General features: G+C 32.9%; 2 protein-coding genes and 1 long non-coding RNA gene across 3 annotated transcripts in view; 2 read left to right on the plus strand and 1 right to left on the minus strand.

The window, feature by feature from the left end:
* LOC140439986 (serine protease HTRA2, mitochondrial-like) overlaps positions 1 to 17159 on the minus strand; it is a 29629-nt gene extending 12470 nt beyond the window's left edge. The window contains exons 1-3 of the mRNA XM_072530208.1: positions 16623 to 17159; positions 8939 to 9247; positions 2120 to 2471 (exon numbers count right to left, since the gene is read on the minus strand). Of these exons, the coding sequence (XP_072386309.1) occupies positions 2120 to 2471; positions 8939 to 9247; positions 16623 to 17013 (1052 nt within the window). The 5' untranslated portion in view covers positions 17014 to 17159. The remainder of the gene's footprint in view (positions 1 to 2119; positions 2472 to 8938; positions 9248 to 16622) is intronic.
* A 298-nt stretch (positions 17160 to 17457) lies between these two features.
* On the plus strand, positions 17458 to 20191 carry LOC140439987 (uncharacterized). The gene is made up of 2 exons (XR_011950774.1): positions 17458 to 17947; positions 18276 to 20191. It is a non-coding gene; the product is annotated as an uncharacterized lncRNA (long non-coding RNA).
* Positions 20192 to 21265: 1074 nt separating this feature from the next.
* On the plus strand, positions 21266 to 24232 carry Zwilch (zwilch kinetochore protein). The gene is made up of 2 exons (XM_072528076.1): positions 21266 to 22414; positions 23499 to 24232. The coding sequence occupies exons 1-2, from the start codon at positions 21349 to 21351 to the stop codon at positions 24200 to 24202; spliced, it is 1770 nt and encodes a 589-aa protein (XP_072384177.1). The 5' UTR covers positions 21266 to 21348; the 3' UTR covers positions 24203 to 24232.
* The last annotated feature ends 2810 nt before the right edge of the window (positions 24233 to 27042 follow it).

Genomic DNA, 27042 nt, shown 5'->3' on the forward strand with positions numbered 1-27042 from the left:
GCCTTCTCGAAATAAGTAAAAAAGATATCGAAATGGTCACTGGCCTTCTCACTGGTCACTGCCCTCTGAGATATCATCTCAAGAAGATGAGCAAATCAGATAGTGAGAACTGTCGTTTCTGTCACAATGAAAAAGAAACGGCAGAACATATACTATGCAACTGCGTAGCACTGTTCTGCAAACAACTAAAATTCCTAGGAGAGGTCAGTCAGTCTGGCGTCCTCTGACATAGGAAACAAGTCACCTAGGAAGCTAATCAACTTCATCAGAAGTATTGGTATTCTAGAGTTTAACTAAATTAAGGTATGCACAAAAGATCTCTATAGGTCGAAGTGCGGTGAGGCCGCATGGCCTCCAGAGAGCCTAGCGTTACATATATGTAACTCTACAATTCAAAGCTGTTTTTATCAAACATACACAAAGTATTTTATAAATTTTCAGACAACAACAAAAAAGCATTATTTAACAGTGTTTTTGAAAAAATATCATGCATTTTACTCTAAAAATAAGATTTTTGTAACACTTACTCGAAACGAATGTTATGCTCCATGATAGTTGCCAAATTATATCTGATTCAGACTGCAGTTACTCATTAACTAAAACAAATATCAGCGTGGCTTTGCACAGAATGCTTTTTATGTTTGTTTTGAATGCCTTACACCGCCATCTACGTGATTATAGCCAAACTGAAACTTCATGTACAGTTTTCTAAGTACCTCTGCAAGCGTTACACTAGGTCATAATGGGTTAAAAGAAAGAGATGCAGGGACTGCCTTGCGTCAGTTTTCTCTGTCGCACTGGGGGAACGCGAGTGTATTGTAGCACTCAGTCTATTTGTATTATGTGCATGGCCATGCCATCTGTAATAGCCTATTATAGGTTCATTTCGAACACAAACAACTATGCTTACTTTTTACCTGGCCATCCAGTAATTAACTGTTACCAATTCATTGTTTTGGTTGCATCACAGACGTGCCTATGACAGCCAGTAGTTTTGAAACTTTATCACTTGGTATACGTATATTAAATTAGGCAAATTATCGATTTTATAAGTAGGATTTTAGTCATTTTTCTTAGGTCAAAGAAACTATATCTGAGCCTAAAATAGGAGTAAGTAATTAAATTATTAATATTTGCACAGTTTTCTCTAAAATATGACTACACCTTTTCGACCACTCGCGACCTCTTCCGTTTCAAAAAACTACGCGACCGTTTGAAGATTTAAATAACAAAGTCTATGGTTGAGTTTACCGAAAGTACAAGCTGGTTATAGCTGCAAAAGTCAAACATGGAACAAAAAATTTCGGTTTAGCAGTGTTGGCATGTTTTTATATTGTATAAGCTGTATGCTTCAAATATAAAGAGACAAAGCTTTAGAAAAGTACATTTTAATTATATTATGTTATGAATTCTGCAATTTTTGATTTATATAAAACAAGAATGAGTAAATATTTGTTTCTTTGAAGATTAATTGCAGTTAATTATTGGAAATTTTTTTTTGCAATTGCCTTTGACAGATTAGGTGATAGATTCGGCAATCGTCAAATAAGCAGTTGCCAGATTGCAACAGATGTTAGCAATTAATCTCGAAAGGGACAAATATTTACTCGTTATTGTTTCATATAAATCATAAAATAGTATAATCAAAATGTACTTTTTAAAAGCTTTCTCTCTTTATATTTGAAGCATACAACATATCCATTATAAAAACACCCCATCACTGCCAAACCAAACTATTTTATTTCATGGTTGACATTTGCGGCTATATGCAGCTTGTACTTTCGGTAAATTCAACCAAGTCTATAAATGTATATCGAAAAACAACACAACGATCATATCACATAACAAACCTTATAGTTATATCACAACATCTCCTCAAGAATTTTTTGAACAATCATTGTGTGAAAAAGTATATTTCACACAAACACTTTCTTGGTCTAATTAATCCGATGTTATTCAAATATACTTAATATCGGCATAATTTTTGTGAGAACAACCATAGTATCTTTTTTTTAGTAGTTAAGTAACTTAACGGAACCTGACGATGAGCAGAAATTTGTGTTTATTTATATTAACCAATTTTAAATATTCCAAAATAAATATAAATGGAAAAACCTACTTGTGTGCTGGTGACCCATAAATAACTTTCCATATCAACACTCCTCTTTCAATATCTCTTGGAATTTGATGGTCTCTTTGTTGCAATTCGTGTATGATCTGAGGAGTTAGCGTTAACATTGTAATTCCCATGTATATCCTCTTGGGTTTATCAATTGACTTTCTAGGACCTTTTGTAGTTTTAAGAAATTCCTTAACATAATCTATAGGTATTGCAAAAGAAATACCTGCTGTTACTTTCATGCTGTTGACACCAATTGCTTCCCCATCTAAATTTACTAATGGGCCTCCTGAATTACCGAATGTAATTGCAGCATCTGTTTGGATGTAATGCATATCTCTCCCAACTAAACCTGTAAGAATTTCATTAGAAGTGAATTATTTATAATCCGTAGTGATATCTAAAGATATTTATATTTATCCCAAGATAAGGAAAAGTAGAGGACCCAATACTGAACCTTGTGGTACTCCACATACAAGGTTTTTGTGACTAGAGTCAGTACCATTTGCTCTAACTAGTGGAACCAATTCAAAGAAATACCTAAAATTCCGTAGAAATTTAGTTCGTTTATCAAAATGACATGATTTACACAATTAAAAGCTTTGGCATAGTCACAAAAAACAGTGGCAGTGTAAAGATTATTGTTTAGTGCTTGACAGACCTCATGTAGTACATAAAACATAGCATCACTGGTACATTTATTAGATAAAAAGCCGAACTGACTTTGTGATAAAATGTTGTTTTCAAAGAGAAAGGACGTAAGTCGGGCTTTTATAAGACCGGTAGTAAGGCAATAAGTCTATAGTTGCAGACATTCGATTTTTCACCACCCTTATGAAGAGGAATAATAATGGCTGTCTTTAGGCACTCTTGAAATATACCTTTTTCAAAGGAATCATTAATAATTATTGAGACCAGGACTTCCAACACATTTTTTGGAAATTTAAGAAAATTTTTATGGATAGTCCATCAATACTACAGGAAGATTTGCTTTTGATACTAATGATTGTTTGGACCAGTTCAGATTTATCAAATGGTCTTGTAAAGAATGAATTCGAGACCTTTTTTTAATTGGGGAGATAGGAAATAGGATTTTGTTGTGGCAAAATAGTTTGTTATATTTTTACTCACATTAACGAAGTATTCATTTAGATTTTTAGGGTTTGGAAGAGAAAATGTTTGAGCTGTGTTAGTTTTATTTCTAAAATCCTTTAATATGGACCAAGTTTCTCTGGCAACATTTTTAGAGCTTCCCAGACGATTTTCATAGTACATTTTTTAAGCTGTTTTGATAAGTTTTAGATAGGTTCCTCTATACTTGGAGATATATTCAGTGAAAAAGACGTTGATAGTAAATTTCTTGATGTACAGTAGTGAACACATATTCTTGGCTGATATGCGGATATCTTTAGTAGTCCACGGTTTGTGATGTTTTGACTTAATTGTAATTAAAGGAAATGTCTTATTAAAAATACAGACAAGCCTATCTAAACATAACTAATATAAATATAATTAGACAGGCCTACAAAATGAATTAAAATTTTTCTCTAAAACCAGTTAACATATATTTCTAATAATACAAAACTGTTAAATCACAGTTCAATTTAAATGAAAACAAGCATCCAAAATTTTACCAAAATATTATTATATACCACATACCACATATTATATACCACAATGATCTCAGTCAAAACGAAGTCGATAATATGGCATCGAACTGTTGTTTGACATCAGGAAAGATATTCTTGTTCACCATTCAGGATCAGGTTATACTAACCAAAAATGTATAAAAAAAAGACCCTCAGATCCAAAACGACAAATGCCAATGTGGATGTCAAGTCCAAAAAACTCTCCTTTGCATTTTCTGCAAAGTCAACGACGATTGAAAAACAAAATATATAGACAATAAGAACATGGTATTATCATTGGTATTAAAGCAAATACCTACTTTAGCAAAAAATATTCACTCAGACCCAGTCGATTTGTTTTTTAAGAGATTTTTCAGGATAACACCAGTAGAAGAGAGAATAATAGATAGTCTAGGTCTTTTCCAAAGACCATTGTCCTTTGTCTTACCCATTGTCTCCTTATTTGTATTTACAGATCTCTTGACTTGATGATTTTTGCGTTGTAATTAACACATAGATTATTGTTCTTAGGTGTCGTCAATGTATTATTATATATATAATATTATGTACCATCGGTTGACCTGTGAGCACAGTGCGGTCCCAGTATAGCTTGTAGTTGTCATTCTAGAGCATACTCACAGGACCGTATTGATTGGGGGATGGTTGGTTTGGAAAAGTCCCAGTTTGTTAGCTATCTCTTGATGAAGAAATTTTTCTACTGAGTCATTCCTTTCCTTATATTCAGTTGCAGAAAATGCAAAGGAGAGTTTTTTGGACTTGACATCCACATTGGCATTTGTCGTTTTGGATCTGAGGGTCTTTTTTTTGATACATTTTTGGTTAGTCTAACCTGATCCTGAATGGTGAACAAGAACATCTTTCCTGATGTCAAACAACAGTTCGACGCCATATTGTCGACTTCGTTTTGACTGACATCATTGTGATGTCACTTGTGCAGAGGTTTACTTATCCAGGTGCTCTTCTTTTTCGTTCTTAATAAGATGGTTAATGTGCATTTATGGTTCCCTCAATTTAGTACGTGTTGTCTCATCTACTGCATAAATCACGAGATGAAAAGTAGATGTCTCAGTCTGTATCCGAAACTATGTTCTCAAATTAACAATCTGTTTTTCTAATTGCTCATTTATATCCATAAGTCCTCTTCCTCCTAAATACCGCGGTAATGTCGTTCTTTCTATTGCACTTCGAGGCTGATGTTTTTGTTTTGATGGATATTATTTAGTTATTTTACACAGGGGCACTTAATACACTCAGGAATCTTTTCACTAAAGATTCACAAGAGAAACACAAAGGAATACTTAATTTATAAATTTTTGATTTGTTGCTGATGTGATAACATAAAATGAACAACATTGAAATGAAATTGGGCAGGACATATCGACAGGCTCGAGGATATTAGGTGGACACATAAGTGTTGGAATCAAAATCAAGAACTAATAAATGGATATGAAGGTGACCACTAACGCGCTGGATTGATGACAGCAAAATAACTGCTAATAACTGGTTAAGAGCAGTTTAGGGTTAAAATGGATGGAAAAGATTAGGGGAGGTCTCTGTCCAGCAGTGAAACAGTTCTATTAAAAAAATATTTTGTTTCCATAGAGATTACATGCGGGTAGCGGGTGGGTACTTTTCACGATCCCGGTGGAAACAGACCTACTTCAGGGATTAGCGACCCTGCCCACGCTAGCTCATGATATTCCACCATCCCACACCGTGGAATCTCATGTCCCATAACCTTTATCCTACACCCTCCATATGTATCCCTCCTAGTCCTCAACCCTGGTGAAGGGCAGCAGCGATCACCAGTACCAACACAAGGCGCAAAAGAAATTATCTTGGACCGGCTTGTTATTGGAATTCCACAGGCATGACTAGGACAGTTTGAATGGCTGTGGTACTGCGGTGTTGAAAGTAACGGGATACCACAACACTACCTTTTCCCCAGGATAACTCATCTCATTATGGCAGAACAAAACAAAACAATGGCCCTCAGTCCCGGGCAGGCCTTAGATGGTCAGAGGGTGCGAAGAATCTCCCGGTGCCAAATAGATGATATCCAACGAATTTCAACATGGAATGTTAATAGTCTTTACGAACCAGGAAAACTACACAACCTTATAAAGGAAATGAATCGGCTGAAAATAAATATAATGGGAGTCAGTGAAGTCCGATGGATTGGATCTGGCCAGTTTACGAAAGATAAAATTACTATGTATTACTCGTGTAGTGACCCAACAGATAGACATCACCGACATAGAGTGGCTATTGCTCTTGACAGGAAGACCAGTAAATCGGTGACAGATTTTGTTCCAATTTCCGAACGAGTCATGTTGATCAAAATGACAGGCAAACCAGTAAACATAAATGTGACACAAGCATATGCACCAACAGCAGATAAGTCAGAAGAAGAAATAACTAAGTTCTATAAAGATCTGGAAAAAGCAATAAGACTAACAAAGAAAGAGGACATAAACATAATAATGGGCGACTTTAACGCCAAGGTGGGTAAAGGAAGATATGAAGACATAATTGGAGAGTACGGCCTTGGAGTTAGAAATGAAAGAGGCGACCTGCTGTGTGAATTCTGCCAGGAGAACGGTTTTATCGTCATGAACACATGGTTTCAGCTCCCACCTCGTAAGTTATATACTTGGAAATCACCAGGAGACCGTCCAAATCGAATAATTAGAAACCAAATTGACTACGTTTTAATAAACAGAAGATTTCGTAACGCTATCAAAAGAATCGCAGCATATCCAGGTGCTGATATTGCATCCGATCATAATCCGCTAATAGCAGATGTGAGGTTAAAACTAGCAAAACATAAGAGAACAAATACAAACACCAGCACGCCTATAAATACAAGAGAACTGACGAGAGACGAAAATCTGAAGAAGAGTTATGCAAATCAAATTAATGAAAGAATGCGAATAATAGAACAAAATGATGATATCGAAGAGATGGTCAATGATATTAAAGGAACGATTCTGGCAGTAAACAGGGAAGTTAAAACACAGATCAGGAAGAGAAAGCATAACGAATGGATGACGGACGAAATTATGGATCTAATGGAAAAGCGAAGGCAACATAAACAACAACGTAATCAAGACAAATACAAACAGATACACAAAGAAATTCGCCAGAAAATTAAGAAAGCAAAAGAACGTTGGATGGTGGAAAGGTGCAACGAAATAGAACAATTGCAGGAAAAAGGAGATAGTTTTGGACTACATAAGAAGATCAAAGAAATATCGAATATACACAAAAGCCACCACAGAACAAGAATACGGAACGACAGAAACGAATACATAGAGTCAGAAGAGGAGATAGCAATGGCGTGGAAAGAATACGCAGAAAGACTTTTTAATGACGAAAGACCAACACAACCAACGCGCAAACTTCCTTCCGAAAACTTATCAGGGCCATCAATAATGCGAAGTGAAATAGAATATGCAGTTAGAACCACAAAGATGCATAAAGCAACAGGTCCAGATGAAATTAATATAGAAGCAATAAAACTACTAGACGAGGAGAATATCGAAATCTTGGTAAAGCTGTTCAATAGAATTTATGATACTGGTTACATTCCGCGAGAATGGCTGCAGTCATCCTTTGTGATGATCCCAAAAACAGCTAATGCCACAAAATGCAATGAACACCGCTTAATCAGTTTAATGAGTCACTTGCTGAAACTCTTTCTTAGGATATTACACTCAAGAATGTATAAGATACTAGAAGAACTTAGCGGGTCAACACAATTCGGTTTTAAGGGAGGACTAGGAACAAGAGAGGCAATTTTATGTTTGAACACTTTAATACAAAACTGTTTAGATCAACGAAAAGATGTCTACCTCACCTTCATCGACTACGAGAAGGCATTTGACAATGTTAAACATGATATCATGATGGAACTACTACATAGGGCCAACATTGACCAGAAGGAGATCAGAATTATTCAGAATCTATACTGGAACCAAATGGCAAAGGTGAGGATTGATCAAGACCAATATACGGATGAATTTGAAATCCGGAAAGGTGTCCGCCAAGGCTGCATACTCTCTCCGATGCTTTTTAATTTATATGTTGAAAATATATTTGCGGAAGCATTAGAAGACACGGAATTAGGCATTAAGGTGAACGGCATACCAATTAGCAACCTACGCTATGCGGACGACACAGTGATTATAACTGATAAATTGGAAGATCAGCAGTTATTACTAAATAGGGTGAATAGCATAGGTAAAAAATATGGCCTCAAAATCAACATTTTGAAAACGAAATATATGGTCATTAGCAGAAACCCTCCAGAAAACCCGATAATATGCATAGGTGACGATCGCATAAAACGCGTGAAAACTTTTAAATACCTTGGCACCACAATCAATGACCAATCGGATCCACAACAAGAGATAAAAACCCGAATACAAATGGCAAGACAAGCTTTTGTAATATTCAGACCGCTTCTATGTAATCAAAACCTACATTTCGAAATACGCTACAGAATGGTCAAGTGCTACATATGGTCCATCTTGCTTTATGGCATGGAAACGTGGACTTTGAAAAAAACATCTATCAACAAACTTGAAGCATTTGAAATGTGGTCATTAAGAAGAATGATGCGCATACCTTGGGTGGATAGAGTTCGAAACGATGACGTCCTTAAGAGAGCCGGCGTGGAAAGAGAACTCTTTAAATTAATTAAAAAACGCAAGATTGGTTACCTTGGGCACATATTGAGAGGAGCAAAATATGAAATACCTCAGTTAATCCTACAAGGGAAGATCGAAGGTAGGAGAGGAGCCGGCCGCAAACAATTATCCTGGTTAAGAAATATTAAAGAATGGACAGGAATACACAATACAGGCGAGCTGTGTCACGCCGCCAAGAACAGAATTCTAGTAATGAGATAGTCGCCTACGCACTTTGGTGTATGGCATGTGAAGAAGAAGAGAGATTACATAAATAAAAGCAGAAACAATGAGCCCATTCCCATTTCTCTGCTACATCAGCTTATAATACAATGAAGCATGCACCTACCATGGTTAATAACCTAGCTAAAACCTAAGAGAAAAATATGCCTTAGTATAAAAAGAGCAGATGTTAACAGTTAAATTTGGTTAAAAGTTACATATTAGTCCTTTGAACAGATTGTAAACATTAAACTGACCTAATTCAGCGGATCCCCTTTGAGTGGAACTGACTACACCACTAGTTACAGTATTGCTAAGAGCCAAAGGGCTACCAATAGCTACAACAAATTCTCCAGGTTTCAAATCTGCTGAGCTTCCTAGTTTCATGACAGGCAGTTTCTTTGCTGGAATCCTCACCGTTGCTAAATCACTTACCAGATCAATGTCTTCAACAACTCCATTGTAAATTGATCCATCTATGAGTTTTACCTCTACTTTAGCATTGGGTTTGTTTGTAACTACATGAGCATTTGTAAGGATTAGGCCGTTTTCCTCTATTATAAAACCTAAAAAGTTATAGATAAAACTAAATTCAAAATAGATTTTTGCAGGTTTTACCAAAAAAGATAGTAATTTTTGTGTACATTGTGGTGCGAAATGTATAGTTGTTGACAAAACACTGGTTTTCAGTTATACCCGTTTTTTAATCAATTTCAAGTGACTTATTATTACTCTAATTAAGTGCTTTAAGTTATTATTAGAGACTGGAATCTATGCAAATATGGACACGTTAATTATCGTCTTGTTCAGAAATTTTGCTTTAAACACCAATTCATATAATAATAATAATTTAAAATGCCTTTCCGCTAGTATTTAAAAAGTGGTGTTTTTTATAATTATAGATTAACACTGATTAAAATTTAAGGATAGGTATGCTAGATTCTGAGGTAAATTAGGTAATTAAATATTTACATTCCTCTAGATCTGAGAAAGTGGCATATGTTAGTTCTGTAATAAAACTTTTTACTCTTTGAAAATACTTCGCATACAAAAAATGCTGCTTGTAACCAAGTGATAACAAGTAAAAGCGGTAATACAATATTACCCAGACATTCTTTGTAAAATTGAACTAGTAATGACGATTTTATAAAAACTTTTTTGACATTATTTATCAAATCATTAACATTTTATTTTATTTATTAAATAGACAGGATCACCCCACTACAACATTATAATAACATTATATTTTTTAATCTAATTTATCTTATAACTACACTCTAAAATACATTACTTAGAAATAATTCTAGAGTTTACTATAAATCATGGTTTTAAATTGATTTAAACTTAAATTAAAAGGATCTACATCACAGTGACTATTTAAAAACCTTAAGGCCCTATCAAATGGATTATTGCAGGAATAAATGGAAGCATGAAAATTTATATGAAAAAGTTCAAAAGATCTTAGTCTATGTTGTGGAATATTGAAGCTTATTTTACTTAAAAGTTCCGGACATTGAATTAAGTTATTTAATAATTTATAAAAAAATACAGAATCAAATTGAATTCGTCTGTAATAAAGTGTTGTTAGATTTAATCTATCTAAAATTACTTTTTTGTCTATATTTGCAACTGGAATTCCCATTTTGTAACCGCAATACCTAAGAAACTTATTCAATGGAATTGATATACTGGCTATACATAGGAGACCAGATTAGCATGCCATATTCTACTTGAAAGCGTACAAGAGAACAATACACAACTTTCGTTACATCAATTGGGAACTCACTACAGTTTCTTAATGTAAATCCAAGAAGTTTAAGACCTTTCAATGTAATCTGTGAAATATGGTCATTGAAATTAATGCTTTCATTAAAAGTGATGCCCAGGTCTCTAACTTGATTTTTATATCTTAAATTAACATTATTCATAAGATAGTTTGAGTCTTATTGTTTATTCCCCCTAAAAAAACTGATATAAAAGCATTTATCGATATTTAATGTAAGATTATTCTGTATACTCCAGTCCCATAACCTGTCAATATCCTTTTGCAATATATGTCAGCTATAGATTTTATACATCTATATAACTTTAAGTCATCTGCAAGAAGTAAAACTAATGATTCTAGATTATCAGATATATCATTTATAAAAAGATTTAATTGTAATGGTGAACAGTGACCTCCTTGGGTGACACCTGATAAAACCTCAAATAATTCAGATAGGAAATTAAATAGTTTCACCCTTTGTTTTCGATCCTTTAAAAAACTTGATATCCATTCTACGGGTCCTTAGTAAATCCTAAATTGTGGAGTTTTGCAAGCAAAATGTTGAAATTGACTCTTATCGAAGGCCTTGGAGAAGTCAGTGTAGATTGAGTCTACTTGTTCCTTCCTCTCCAATGCCACCAACAGATCCATTTCATATACTGCCAAGTTAGTAATAGTGGATTTTCCAGCTGCAAACCCACGTTGAACTACAGATAATAATTCTTTACATTGCTAATATAGTTGATTGTATACTATTTTATCGAATAACTTTGGTATTGCTGATTGCTTAGAGATACTACAATAATTTTTTACATTATTTTTATCACCAGCTTTAAAAATAGGTAATACATAGCTTTCTTTCCATCTAGTCGGGAAGGAACATGTAAGCAAAGATTAATTAAACAGTAGGTATATTGGTTTGGAAATTTTAAAAAATAATTTGGAATATTATCTGGTCCCATTGAAAAAGAATTTCTCAGTTGACATATTATACCATCATAAATATCAGAGATTTTAATAGTATATAAAGAAATATTTGCTTTTAAACATGAGTCTTTTGGGCAATCTGTATGTGGATGAATCATATACACTAGCAAAATGTTCGGCAAACAAGTTAGCTGTTTTGGGCATTATCTGCCATTTTGTTATCAAGGTACATGTGATTTGGAACATTGTTTGATTTTTTTTATCATTAATGTATCTCCAGAAATGTGCTGGATTATCTTTCAGGTTGTTACCAACAGTTTTTGTATAATTAGAGTGACATTTTTGAGTTTCTACTTTACATTTAGATCTTAAGTTAGAAAATATCAAGTAATCTGCTTCAGACTTTGTAAATATTTTTTGTAACTAGTTTTCTTTGCAGTAATTAAATTTTTTAAATATGGAGAAAACCATTTTGGAAAGTTAGAGCTTTTAATGAGTTTTCTTGGAATAAGCTGATTAAAGACAGCATCTAGAGTTCCATAAAACTTTTGTACAGCAGACTCAATATCTAATTCATAAAATAAGTTGTCATAATTATTAATACCTGTAAAATAATCATTTATCGCTATATAATTACATGTGGAACATTTCGTCTTATTTCTTCTACAACAAACTTAGGTTAAATTTTGGTAAAAATTTAATAAGTACAATTAACTCATTACAAAGGCAGCTAGATGAGACAATATTTTGGGCCAATAAATGGAGATTAATAATAAATCTGTCTAAAACACAACTAATAATATTTAACTATAGAATCCAAGATCACTCTCCTACTATAAACATTTGTAACAATATTATTAAACCCTCCCAATATGTCAAGTATTTGGTAATTGAAATAGACATCAATTTAAAGTTCAACTACCACACCTCATGTATAAAAAGAAAAATTATAACTACACCTCATTCAAATTCGACGTGCAGTAAAAGTAAACAAAACCAGGCTATGCTACGTAAGACTCCATAGGCGTGCGGTTTTGCTTTCATATTTCCTATCAAATTAATAAAACAGTATGTAAAATTAAAGATTTGTTTACTATGAACAACGAAGATAAAATATACAATGTTAGTATTATTTTCAAGGAAATTCAAAATTAGCTTCACTACTGTAAAATAAAAAGAAACTTATGGTTTGACAAAAATAATAAAGCAGTAATTGCAACGTTGTTTTGACACTTAAACGATCGAAATCGAAACATCAAATACACTTATTTTTTAAAGTAAATTGTGTGTTAGTTCGCCTCAAAAGAAGTAACTTATTATTATGTTTTCAGTTTTTATTTGAAAAACAATAAAACTCACGTGATCCAGATTACAAATGTTACCAGAAATTGAAATCTCATTTTATATAAATTTCGTAAATTTGAATACAGATATACCTTAACTTAAAATGTTTTCATAAACGAAAATTTTGTATTAAAAAAAAATAAGGTGCACTTGGAGAAGTGCCGCCAGAAGTAAAAACTTCTTAAATTGCGTTGAAATTATGAGTATTAATATCTAAGAGCTTCCGGTTTAAACGGGGCTGCCAGTCATGAACTGAGCTCTTAATCGCACCCCATTCGTTTTTTAAGGAAAACGAAGTTTCAAACAAAAAAATATGCAAATGTCCGAGAAAATCATTCGTCAAAAATAAAAACATTCTACATATCTGACTAATAAATAAAACAAAAAACTCACAGTGTAAATTAATATTTTATTCATAATCAGAGTCTGACGTGCTGCTCTCATTAACTACGTTAATTATCAGTGGTTCAACTTCGAGTCTCAATGATATTGTCAAGATCCCACATCTTTTGTTCGACTTTCTGCTGAACATGCTGTATACATTTAATAATTTAATACGAAAGCAAAACCGTATGCCAAATTTTGATTTATTGACTAAGAAGGCTTCTGGCTGAGTACAAAATAAACAACTGATCAAATCCTATAACGCGATATAGAAAATGAAAGGGAAGGATATAACGAATATATTAAGATAGAAAATCAATTACATATCTTAATAGATTCGTTATATCGTCCCTTTTCATTTGCTATGTCGCAAGTTAGGTTTCGATCAGTTGTTTATTTTGAACTTAGCCAGAGGCCTTCCTTAAGTCAATAAATCAAAATTTGTCTATAGTAAATTTATTTTCATTCATAGTGCCTTATGATATCTCGTACATAACTATACGTTCTATATAGATCAAGATCCTGTGTAGTGCCATTTTGGTAGTCGCCATGTTTTTTTCTATCTTAATATATTCGTTATATACTCCCCGTTTAATAAATATCGACAACCGAGTTGAAGAAAGCGGATATTCAAAAGTGGCTGCGATCAAAAGTTTTGACAATTCAGTTCTAAAAGTCGAGCTTTTGACTATTGTGAATAAACATAAAAAAAATTCACTATTGTTAGCATATTGTAGATGAAATGGGTAAAGAAAAAAGAAGGTATTCACAGGCACTCGAGGTAGATTCTGAGTAAAATATTACCTAAGTTACACTTTGAGTTTTTTGTTTTATTTATTACTCAGATATGTTGAATGTTTTTATTTTTGACAAGATTTTTCTGACCTTTCCATAGGTTTTTGCTTTGAAATTTCGTTTTCCTTAAACCAAAGAATGGAGTGCCATTAAGAGCTCAGTTCAAGAGTGGCAACTCCGTTTCAACCTTAAATATTACGTTAAAAACACTTTTACACATTTAATGTAATTGTATTTTAATTCCGTGCATTACAATAACGGATTCACGTTATTATGTTGCTGGAAAACCTCATTCTAACATGTTTATTCAGTTATTTTCAGTTCTGTTATTCCTGTGAACGACTTATGCTACGATGTCTACTTCATATTTTCATATGTATTTCATAATACAGGAAAATATAGGTTTATACATCGTTAAAATCATGATGTGGGAGTGCCCCTCGTAACAATCATACTGTTGACGGTTTATTTATACTTACCGCAGCTCTATCTTGTATTTAGTGTAGAAATGTTTAGAAAGGTTTTCGAAGCCCCGCCCATTGTAACGTCAGAGGTGAGGTAGTCCATTAATAAACACAACTGACCGTTTCCACTAAACAGACTCGAGTTTCAAAAACTCGGGACTCGAAAAACAAAACGAACTGTTTCAAAACACGAAGTCTTTAGTAAAGTTTGTGAAAAGTTGCTATTTTGTTTTATTGGATACGAGTTTGTGTTTTGTTTTGTTTTTATTTTGTCCGTTTGGTGGGAAACCGCCATTAGATATTACATTTAATTTTAAAACAATTTGTACATATTTAATTTAATTTTATTAATTCAATGCATTACAATAACGAATTCGCATATTATGTTGTTGGAAAACATCATTCTAACATTTATTAATTTAATTTTATCTTTGTTATTCTTCTGATCATAAAATATAAATGATAACATTTATTATAAATATAAATTAATAAATTCAAGCACTGTAATTCCCTGACGCACGCCCTGGCTAAAATGTTATCACTAGAACAACAGTGGTCCAATTAAGTTATAGCAATTCTTCCGCGTACAAGGACTACTAAATGATATGGTATGCTGAGTTTCGTATACGATGTCTATTTATATAGTTTATGAGGTGGATATTATGTACGTTTATACATTGTAAATCGTGATTTGGGAGTGCTCCTCGTAATATTCATAATGTTAATAACGTGTGTTGGTTTGTTTACTGCTACTGCATCTTTAAGATAAATTTGGTGTAGAGCAAAACATTTAGAAGTGTAACATTCAAGAATGAGTGAATTGGGATTGACACTTCTGCCAATATTTAAAAAATGATTTACAGACCCATGGTTGAATATGGTTCAACAATTTTCTATAACTGTAAAGGTCCTGCTAGTAGGTGAAACAGTCAGCCTTCCACAAATTACTAGAATGTGTCATCCTGATAACCCACTTCATAATCCGTCAAATAGAACACTTTACAATACAACTGGAACATAAACTATACATGATATTCAATAAGTTGTTTAAATCTTTTTATATTAAAGAAAAAAACATGCAATTGATTGAGCCTCATGTTTTGAAGATACCTGAAAACACTCACCATAGATATCTAGAGACAACTTTATTTGAAGAAATCCTCTACATATTAAGGTAATAGGAGGTCCAGGGACAGATAGAAGGAGAATTCTCATGGAATTGGTCCACTTGGCCATACTACATGCAGCACCAGTATGGCAGCAGGTAATGCCTAAACAAAAATACAGAATTCTGGAGAAAGCTCAGAAGAAAGCTCTGCTGAGGGTTGTCTGCTCATATAAGATGACTTCAGTGCCTTACAAGTGATAGCAGAGGTGCCTCCAATTCACCTACTAGTGAAAGAAAGAGCAATCACATATGGCATGAGAGAAAACGACAAAGCAGACGAGAGAAGTGTGATGAAACAAACATAGGGCAGAATGGACAAGAACACTTATACTGGATGTGAGATAATGGGTAGGACACAGCCACAGGAAGACTAGCTACTTCTTCACACCGTTTCTTACAGGGCAAGGCTCTTTCAGAGCCTACCTGATAAAAATAGGAAAGCAAGAAGACATCAACTGTGTTGACTGTTGTGTTAACGCCACAGTGGAACACTTTTAATTACCACTATTTTTGTTAATTATTGTGTTATATTACATAATAATTATGTAAATTGGCTGAAATACTTCAGTAGACGGCCTTTTGGTACTTAGTATCAATAAAGTAATTAATAATTAATTATTTTAATTAATTAATAACTAATTAATTTGAGACAAACTGTTTGCAATTACATGGTAAACAAATTAGTTTTACCATGGATTTCAAAACCTGGACTGGAAGGAAAAATAATTGAAATGATTTTTCGGGAGACTGGCATACTGAAATCATACTGAACTGTAGATTGATAACAACTGATTGAACACCTTTCACTTTCACCACCAAGGGAAGATGTCAAGAATTTTTGATCAAGGCGATCAGTGATAAAAAGGGGACAGTGAAGTAAAGCATGCCTACTAGCAAAATTCCAGCCGAGAATTTCTGTTACAGTAATATAAAAAAAAATATCATAGAGTCAGTATTTCAGATTTAAGTAAGATTGCACAAATGAATAAAAGATGGAAATAAAAAGTGTATATAAAACGAACTTTAGTTTTAAATTAAACAAAGTTTAATCATTTAACATAACAATATATTTACAGTTTAGATCGGTATCTTACCTGATCCATTTGATATCGTTTTTGGCCTTCCAGTGAAAAAATCAACTCTTCTGGAATCTTTGATTTCTATGTAAACTACTGCTGGAGCTGAGGTTTCAACTACATCTGCAATAAAGTTGTATTGTTTTCGCCTACCAGCTAAGGGAGTAGTACCAAAGACAGTAGCTGCATTTACAACGGGAATACACGAGAATGTTTTACTTGCCTTATATGAGAGATAACCTGTAGTTAAGAATAGGAAAAGTTTAAAATGTGTTATGTTGCGACTTGCACCTTGCTGAAGTATATTCTTGACGACAACTTTGTTGATTTGCGTGTTTTGCGCATTTTTAAATTGATAAAAACTGTTAGCTGCAAATTTAAATCTTAATAGTTTCCTTAAATAGAACATTTAAAACTTTTTTATAACCTCTTTCATTGCAAATCAGGTGTCAAAATAACAGAACACAACAAGGACCACAAGACAACAAAAAAAATCAGAACAGTGACTTTTAAAGTTGTCACATATAGGAACGGAAAGAAATCTTGCACAGTTTATTTTATATTCTCTGAGGATTTATGGGGGAGGGTAGCGGTAGCGGATGGGATGGGAACCGTTGCGGACGAAGTCGCTAATTCTAAATTCTATTCTAAATCTGAGATGGATGAACTGCGGGTACCGGCGTTTTGATTACTTTCTGATGCAGATCCTAACCGGACATGGCTATTTTATGACATAACTTTACAGGTTCGGAAAGGCAGAAAATAATGAATGTTTGTACTACGAAATGTTGGACACTATCTTACCATAGTACATAAAAAGAAATAGTAGTGCAAGAGAGATAGGGCAGCGGGGAAGTTTGTTTGGACGATTCCAGTCGTACGTAATGGCGGCGGCGCTACAGTCACTCTAGGTGGGGGTATGAGACGCATGTGCCGTGGAAGAATTGAAGTTGAAGAATGAACAATGAAGGTTGGTGTTGTGTTGGTCTGTTGGTATTGTATTATTTGTATTGTACGCCATTGAAATATTGCAAGTTGAATTTTGTTTTGTTTTGTCTTTGTTGTAATCATCTTATTGATTGTTGATGATTGTTGATCGTTAAAATGGAACAAAATAAAAGAAAAGAAAAAGCCAACCATGTTGTGTTCCTGGTTGTAAGGACCACACAAGCAGTAGATTTCGTTTTCCAAATCCGAAAAATGAAATGGACACGTTGGAATGGTTGAAAGTAATTAAGAGAGGAGTATTAAACAATTATACACCTCTTACTGTTTACAATAAATTTCGTGTTTGCTCTAGACATTTTACAGACGAAGATAAAGTGGATTTTTACCAGCAATAGGTAAGCACTGTACCTCATAGCAAATGTTTGTTTAAATTAATGTTAATCCTATCATATGAATCTTACTTATATATTTTAAAATCATCAAAACTTGTACTAATTGTACTTAATTGTATTCCGCAAATATGACTTTGATTTTTAATATAAGTATTATGAATATTAATTGTAGTTAATTATTATAAATTTTGATGGGCCTTCTGGGCAACATATTATTTGGGTTCATTTCTGATGATGATAAAGATCAAGATATCTAGTACTTGTTTATTTATTAGTCCAACAGATTTATTTATTGGTTATGTTCTGTTAAAATATTGTATTTAAATTTCAGGCTCTCAGAATGCAGCAGATATTGAAGAAGAAGAAACTCAAACTATAAGGTTTATTGACGTACATGGTAATATCAAATATTCTATATTCTTTGGTAATATATTATAAAAATATGTCTTTACATTTTTCATTCAGTAAGTGTGCCAGGTGCTATAACCACTTTCAAAGCTTTGCTTATAAATAATTTTATATCTTTTCATTCACCTGAAAGCAATTGTGAAAATGATGTTAGTGAGGGAGCATTAGATGCATTAGGTTTTTTTTAACAGGTGAGGTATTACCAGGTTGTAAACCTTTGGCACCTGAAGTGAATGTTTCACTTCCTCTTTCAGTTTCAAATGTTATGAGAACTCAGGTGGGAAGGTGTACTGTAACCTATGTTGCAGGATATGTAGCAAAGAAAGTATTGAAGGTTTCCTGTGAGCAATGTAAATATAATATGTTATTTAGAGTAAAGAAAGAGGATACAGATTTCATTGAAATTGAATTGTTTAAATTTTTCACCATTCAACTGTAAAATCCATTCAAATACAGGTATAAATATATGTAAATTTATTGTTAGACTTTCTCTGTATATGTGGTGTAAAAGTGTAAATGCAATTGTAAATGGCAGAGACCAGAAGTTTATTAACTTACTTAAAAATAAACCAGACTACACTATGATAGATCCTATGAAATTAGTAGCTCACAGAAAATATGAAAGTAGGAGAAAACAATTTTGTAAGTACAGGTCATAAGTGTAATTAAATTATTTCCAGTATAAAACTGTACAATTTGTATGTTATTCATTCTTGTTTACAGTTTCATATTTCCATTTTGTTGTAAACAAATAAAATTGTGTTTTCTATTTACTGGACTCATATGGAATCTTTAAAATTCTTTTTATTGTTTTACATATATCTTCATCATCAAACATTTTCCATCTGCTCCTGAATCTAGGTCTTTCACAATTGCTTTCATCTGTATCTACCTTGTCTTATAGAACAAGGGTGAACAGTTTGGGAGAAATGCTATGTCCTTGTCTCGCTCCCCATTGTAGTACATAGTTACATATTTTACTTTAATTATACATAATCACATATTTTCCTTTTATTATACATAGTTACATATTTTACTTTAATTATACTTAGTTACAAATTCATGAAATTCAAAGAAATTGCATATAATTTGTGAACACTGTGTATTTAAAAATTCTCCTTTGATGTAAGTTCTGGAAAGAATGTTACTTACTCTTTGTTTACAAAGGTTTTCAAAACATTTTAATTGTAAATGAATGAGATATTTCACTCGCCATTGTAGTACATAGGTACATATTTTACTTTAATTATACATGGGCACATATTTTACTCATACATAGTTTATTTTTTATTTATATATGTTTGTGTGTAAAATACATTAGATACATAATAAATCTCTAACATATACACACACACACACACATATATATATATATATATATATACACAAACATACAAATAGCATAGCAAGACTAAAGAGCCTCATGCTGCTCTGCACTATTCAGTAAATATATAGATGAAACTAGCCTCCCATAGCACATCAGCGTGGTATGGGGGGGAGGGTGAGGAAAGCCTGGGGAGCATTGGGGCTCGAAGGAGTGGTCCCTAATTTACTAGGACCAATCTTTCTCACCTCAATGAATTGTATGCCTGAATGTCCATATGGGTATGCAAGTCTCCGCAGGTAGGGCTTACTTATTTCGGTTGCTGCTTGTGTGTAATTCCATATATCATTTTGCAGGTTGCAGTGAATAGATGGTTAAGTTCAGAATGGAGCCTAGTTTCTTGGATACAGGTGAAGACCACCACAATGGCAGTGATGACGATCTTTATAATTTATTATATCTCTGTGATTCCTCAAATTTTATAAATTACAGAAATAAATAAATTTTTAAGAATATCTGTTTTTTATGTTGATGTTTTAATGTAATGGAAAACAGATATAGTCACAAAATAATAAATAAAAACTTTTCCTGTGCCAAAACATATGTCTCTATCTGATATGTTATACATTTATGGTATACAAAATTGCGTAAGTGTATACTACATTTTTGGACAGAGAATATATTTTGGCATAGAATAAGTTTTTATTTATTATTTTATGACTATATTTGTTTTCTATATAATATTCGGAACATTTTGAATTTCCCGCCTAAAATTCAGAAATTTATTTTTTGAATTTCCCGCCTAAAATTCAGTATATCCTTTTTGAATTTCCCGCCTTAAATTCAGAACCTACATTTTGAATTTGCCGCTAAATTTTTAGTTCCCGATTCCGAACTTATTTGGCGCTAGAAACTCTCTCCCCACTTTTTCTCCGGCACTTACCTTACTAGGGGGGGTATATACTATGCTATCTTACATACTCTGCTGGCAAATAAATAGCCGAGAGGAGCCTGGTCCTGGTTGACAGAAAGCTAGGACGCAAGCTACAATCAATTACGGGACTGGTAAAGGAAATGCTAACGTCGCCCGGATTGGTGAACAGTTCGGAAAGAAATACATGAACATGAAGAGGAAGCTAGACAGAAAACTACAGGAAGAAAGTTGATCCAAAAGGAGACAGGGTGCCGGGTGCCCATTCACAATAAGGAAGATAAGAGAGACGTGAGAGATGGCGAAATTAAACATCAATCAATAGTGAATAAGAGAGGAAAATGATTAGCCGTCTCCAGCAAAAAAATGTGAAAATGTGAGAGAATCGTGTGTGAATGGGAAGTCCAGAGCTGTCCGCCGATAATTCATAGTTAAGGAGGTTGTTTTTAGTATGTTTTTAGCTGAAAGGCCCGATATATGTTTCAAACATTTTTGCACTCCACCCCCCTCATAAAGACGAAAAAAATTATCACTGTTCCGGACTACAGCTAAAGAAGGCCATGCACAAATGTATTTTGTATAAACATGTCAGATGTCAGTGGTTTGTTTTCAGATTCAGTCTCAGATGTTGGCTACCCTGCCTGGCTATTTTGATTTTGAATCTTTTTCTGTTATAGTTTTGACTTTTGACTTTTAACAACAAAAATCACTACTTAACAAGTCACTAAAGTGGAATTTAAAATGATTTGTGATTATATTTTGAAAGATCTTCCATCATATTTAAAAGATCTGCTTTCAGATACTGATTTAGATAAGATTCAGTTAGTTTGTAAAAGTAAATCATTGGATAATGAAAATGATTTTACACAATCAGTATCCATTTGCAAGGAAGAAATTGATAGTGAAAATAAATTAGATGTAACAGGAAGTCCTTTAAAAGTACCCTTATCGGGAAACGAGACACTTATCATCGAAGATGTCCGAATAGTTCAGACTTGGACAGAATCTGAGACAAAACAAATCCCTATGCCCATACAGGAAGCAAGAAATTATTTAAACAGTAGAACAAGGAATAGAGCAAACCACCCGGTTTTTGTAATATGCGATGGTTGTAACCCTTTAAGTACTGTTATCTTGGGCATCTGGGAACACAGGAATAAAATATTCACTTGCACTGTAAGCATACTTGGATGTTTCTCTAAATCAGATGAAAAAGTGGCTCTCAGTACAATGGAAAAAAGTCATCTATTGTTAACCAGAAGCCTAAAGTGTAAAATAGATTATATAATTACATTTAAATATTTTATTTTTGGATCATTTTTACAAAATGTTAAGGATATTTATAGTTGTGAAGATTCTGGTAGTGTATGTATAGAGACAAGTTTTAATAAAAAATGTGGTTTTCATAATCCTTCCACTTTAGCCGATGGAATGAAAATAAATGTACAAGTTATCACTGGGCACAGAAACTCTTCATTATTTTTCCTGTGGGAAGATTTAATGTTATTAAATAATTATATTAAAGTTACAAGCTCTGTCAATAAAAAAATTCCAGAAACAGAAATATGTAATAATCCTTTATCAAGTGAAGATATTTATAATAACTTAAATGATATTGTGAATACAAGCCTAGTAAAAAGGGAGCTGAAGACTGAGTTTGGATTAAACAATATGAGATTACCCAATATTATAGATAAAATATGGAGCATTTTGAAGAATTGTCAAGACTTAAGAGTTCTCAGGGAGGCTTTTCACTTCTTTTTTGAGGAACTTGCTGAATCAACATCGAATATCAGGCTCTCACCAGGTATGATTAAAACTAAAGTATGTGGTTGATTAGTAAGGAGATGTTAAGAAAATTAGTATAGAAATAGTTGAATCGATAAAACAGCTAATCTTGAGCATGAGTTCATAAGTTAATTCATTATAATATTCATATAAAACTGTTAAAACCTTTATCTATTAGTTCTCATTAGTTCTAAGGTTTTCTTCTGTTTGAGTTAAAACTTAAAGCCATGTTTCTGTCTTTTGACAAATTTACATTATTAAAGTCCACACCATATTTAAGTAGTTGGAGTCCTTTAATTTAAGTCTTCTCTTTGTTTTTTGGTCTTTTCAAAATTACAAACAATACCTCGTAATGTTAATTAACTTCAATGCAAAACTTTGCATGTAGGTTAAAGGAGTCAAATGCAGATGCACAAAGAGTCAATCGTCACACCTTTTAGGCCTATTGGTTTATGATATCCTCTATGATTTTGTGATCAATTGTTTTGTTTTTTAGTGTTTTATTATTTTTTCTTTGGGAAAAATTTGTAATTTGAAGAAATGTATTTTTCTTTTTTCTTCTCTACATTAGTGTTAAGCACAAGACTTTTTTTGTTCATAGATAAGTTTGAAATAAAATCTAAATGAATTATAAAAATTTTCATTTTTAACATTACCAAAAGAACTTAGATACATATTTGTTATTTAGTATAACAAGAATTAAAATATTTTCTCAATGAGGAGACAAACAGACTGTTTTAGAAAATGTTCTTGGGTAATACGCTTGATAACTCTTTAACTACAGATTAGGGAAGGAATGGAATTTTCTTCATATTACTGTTACATTATATATTAGCCAAGAGTGCTGAAAACCTCATCCAACATAGAATTTGTTGCCAATAAAGTCATGCTTTTCAGATTCAAATAATGAATAAAAGGTTCCCATTTGATGATTTTAATCTTCTTTGTTCAATTTGCAAACTAAACAAGGATAATGGCTAATTGATGATTCTTTCTTATTCTTCAAATATAATATTTTATAATATATGATATTAACTTTATAATACAGTTTTTTTTTTGAATTCATTTTTTCAAAAATATCACATTATGTTTGGTTGTTTTAGATACTACATCGAACATGGCATTTATAATAAATGGTATTTTGGATGGAAAACTTGCAGTGCCAACAATTGATTGTGGACAGGCCTTGGAATTCTTAATCGAGATAGTAGCAGAGAAACTAAAAAATGATTATCAATCAATACTCAAAAATTTTTGTGTATCACTCTCCAAAATAATTTCTTCAAAATGGAAAGAACTAGATGACAAGCTATCTGTAGAAGAAACTCACAGAAAGACCAGAATAACACATGTTTTAAAAGAAGATAAAACAACCCTTAAAAATTCATTAGCAAAATTAGAATTTTTATCCCGGCTTCATGTTATTTCAGAATTTATTTATTTAGTAAAAGGTGGAGCATTTTTGCCGGAAAAAACATTTGGTTATTTCTGTGAAAAGGCCTGCAAAGCTTACTTAATTGAAAACGTTCCACTACCTGAATTTAAAAATTTATTAGAAAAACCCGTTTGTAATTTTAGTATGGAAATTAATAGCTCAGGTAATGATATTGTTGAAAAAAAGATACCTGATTTTTGTTCTGTTAAGATGACATCCATAAAAGATAACTCAGAGATTAAAACTATATATTTATTATCTAAAAATAAGATTTTTCCTCCTAATATATTTGATGATTATGAAATTGTTAAAAATGATGAAAGTATGCTTTACTATGTTTATAAAATGGAAAGCAAATGTGTCAAAATTTAATTGATTTTATTAAAAACTTAGTATTGTTTGGTTTTTTGCATAAGTTTTGTACCTTTTTCCTTATAACTAAAAACCCACACTCTTTACAATAAAAAATTCAAACCTCAAGCAATGTACTTATTGCTATAGGTTTTTTTGCAAGGAAAGTTCTCAGAAGAAGAATCTTCTGGCTTGCTAGATTGTAGATTTCAAAGAAGTTGTTTAGCCTCACTTATATACCTTTTCTCATTGCAACCTGAAAATATTTTGTATATATGAAGACTACAGGGAAAAAACCAGATATGTCAAAATTTCATAAAACCGAGAAAAACGCATATTTAACTTTAAAGACCATAATGTGTCTTACATTGAAACATATAATAAAACCCTGGAGTCAAAATTGATCCATAAAAACACATGAACGGCATTGCACTGTTTTTATTCAGAAAAATGTGTTACACTCTTTAAAAATCCAGGAAATTCTTGTCAACCGCAATTTGTCCATTGAAAGAACCAGCTTAGTCATCTGAAACAGAAAATTGTCAATGCTTTCAATAATGAAAATAGGTTTCATTTTGATTAGTATTTCTATTGTGAATGATAGATAATAATAAATACAGTAAAACCTGTCAATAACGGTCACTAAAAATGACAGAACTATTGGCCGATATAAAAAGGTGGCCGCTAATACCAGGTTTTGTAGTCCACAAATTTTGGTTTGGGGAACTTTGAAACTAGCCGGCTAGTACAAGTGGTCGGTTTTGACAGGTGGCCGTTAACACAGGTTTTACTGTAACATAGCTCGTTAAATATCCCTACCTCTGGTTGGAACACCAGGGCATTCGTCAAAATTTTCCCGTGGAAGCGTGCTCCGGGCGTCGGTGTTTAGTTTTAATCGCAGAAGTAGATCGACGCCGACGTTAAATAAAGAAATAAAAAAAGAGTAATTATAATAATAATAATTTACCTGTTACGACTAATTATAAGGTAAGACGGAGAAAAAGTCCACAGCTGCAGGACCACAGAATCTCATAAGGCTCATTAAATCGCTGTGCTTGGCTTTTGAAATTGCGAGGGGTCTTGAAACAACATACAGGGAATAATATTATAATTTTTTGTGATACCTTATACCTTACCTGAGTAGGCTGGTAATGGTAATTCAAATTCTCCATTCTTCAACTCCATAGTTGTTAAGGTCATTCGTTTCTTCAAGATGCTTGAAAAGAATGGCCCATTGTAAGAAGATCGATTATTTATAAGTCGACTGTGCTCTGATGTGGCAACAACTTCTTTCAAACCCTGAGTTTTGAAAGGGCATTTTGGAACATACTTTTTGTCCAAAAATGATTTCCAGTCCAAAACTATTTTTTGTGTTACTTTCACGACGATGAATGCAGACGGCTTTACGCGGACCCCTTGATCATGTCTCTAAACTCTTTTGGTACTTCAAAAGGCATTTTTAGATTCCACAGTCCAACATTCTTGTCACACTCTAAGTATGAATGTCCACGGATGGGATATGTAATTTTTATTTCACGAAGCCCATGGATTTTGTTGTTTACGATATAATGTATGAATCGGAATATTGTGAAATTAATGTGTGAATAATGCGAACTTTTTATACCTGCCTGTTTATATTTTTACAAGAAACAAAACGAGTTTTTCTATTACGTTATGTTATATCAATGCATCTATGAATCGGCTCGAAGCTTTCGAAATGTGGTGTTATAGGCGCATCTTACGTATATCCTGGGTTGACAGAGTTACTAATGTGGAGGTCCTGCGTAGAATGGGGAAAGAATGTGAAATTCTCATGACCGTCAAAACTAAAAAGTTGGAATATCTAGGACATGTAATGAGAAATCAAGAACGTTACGGCCTTCTCCAGCTGATTCTCCAAGGGAAAGTAAATGGTAAGAGAGGACCAGGAAGAAGACGCATTTCCTGGCTTCAAAATTTACGAAAGTGGTATAACACGACTACCACTGAACTGTTCCGCGCTGCAATAAATAAAGTAAAGATAGCCGTGATGATCGCCAACATCCGGAACGGATAGGCACTTTAAGAAGAATATCAATGCATAAATGTCTTGTTGAACATTTAATCATTCAGAAAAATAATTATATTCGATATTCACAAATGTTTGTTCTTACAAAAAAAACTTTCTATTATTGAAACACGCATTGTTTAATAATAATTTTTAAATCAATCCAACGCTATCTACCGTGAAACTTGTGACATATCTGGTTCTTTCACTGGACGCATGGACAAAGCTGGTTTTTTCCCAGTACCCCGAAACTTTGAAGTGTAATTACTCATGACAAGACTACTTTTTGCCCTGTACGATAGTTCTAAAATGTGCTTCACCGCGTGTTCTATACCATAGAATAGAAATCTGAAATTTGAAAAAAATTGACATGTCTGGTTTTTTCCCTGTAGTCTTCATATGTATAGTAGGCACATAATTTTGTTAGAAAATTTACGGGAGCAAGAGCGAGTAAGATACTAGCAAATTGGCAACAGTGTTAGAATGACCATTATGATATTCTACTGAACATTAACGTCGATATCTAATTTTAAATTAAATAAAAGTTATTATTTTGCAAACATTTGATTTTAAGTGTAAATGGAACAGTCGCATGTCTTCAAATTATGTGGGTATCAGTAAATATTTTATTTTACCAAAAAGTTTCATTTTCTATAAAGTTTAAATAAAAAATATGGGTGTTATCAACTTCTTATATACCTAGGTAGTAATAACACTAATCGATTCGACTGAACAAAACTTATTGTAAAATAATAATGCCTATATAAAAAAAATTGTTAATAACAGTACCTAATTATCCCATACAATTAAACAG

The sequence above is a fragment of the Diabrotica undecimpunctata genome, chromosome 4, assembly GCF_040954645.1.
Source record: "Diabrotica undecimpunctata isolate CICGRU chromosome 4, icDiaUnde3, whole genome shotgun sequence".
Lineage (NCBI taxonomy): Eukaryota > Metazoa > Arthropoda > Insecta > Coleoptera > Chrysomelidae > Diabrotica > Diabrotica undecimpunctata.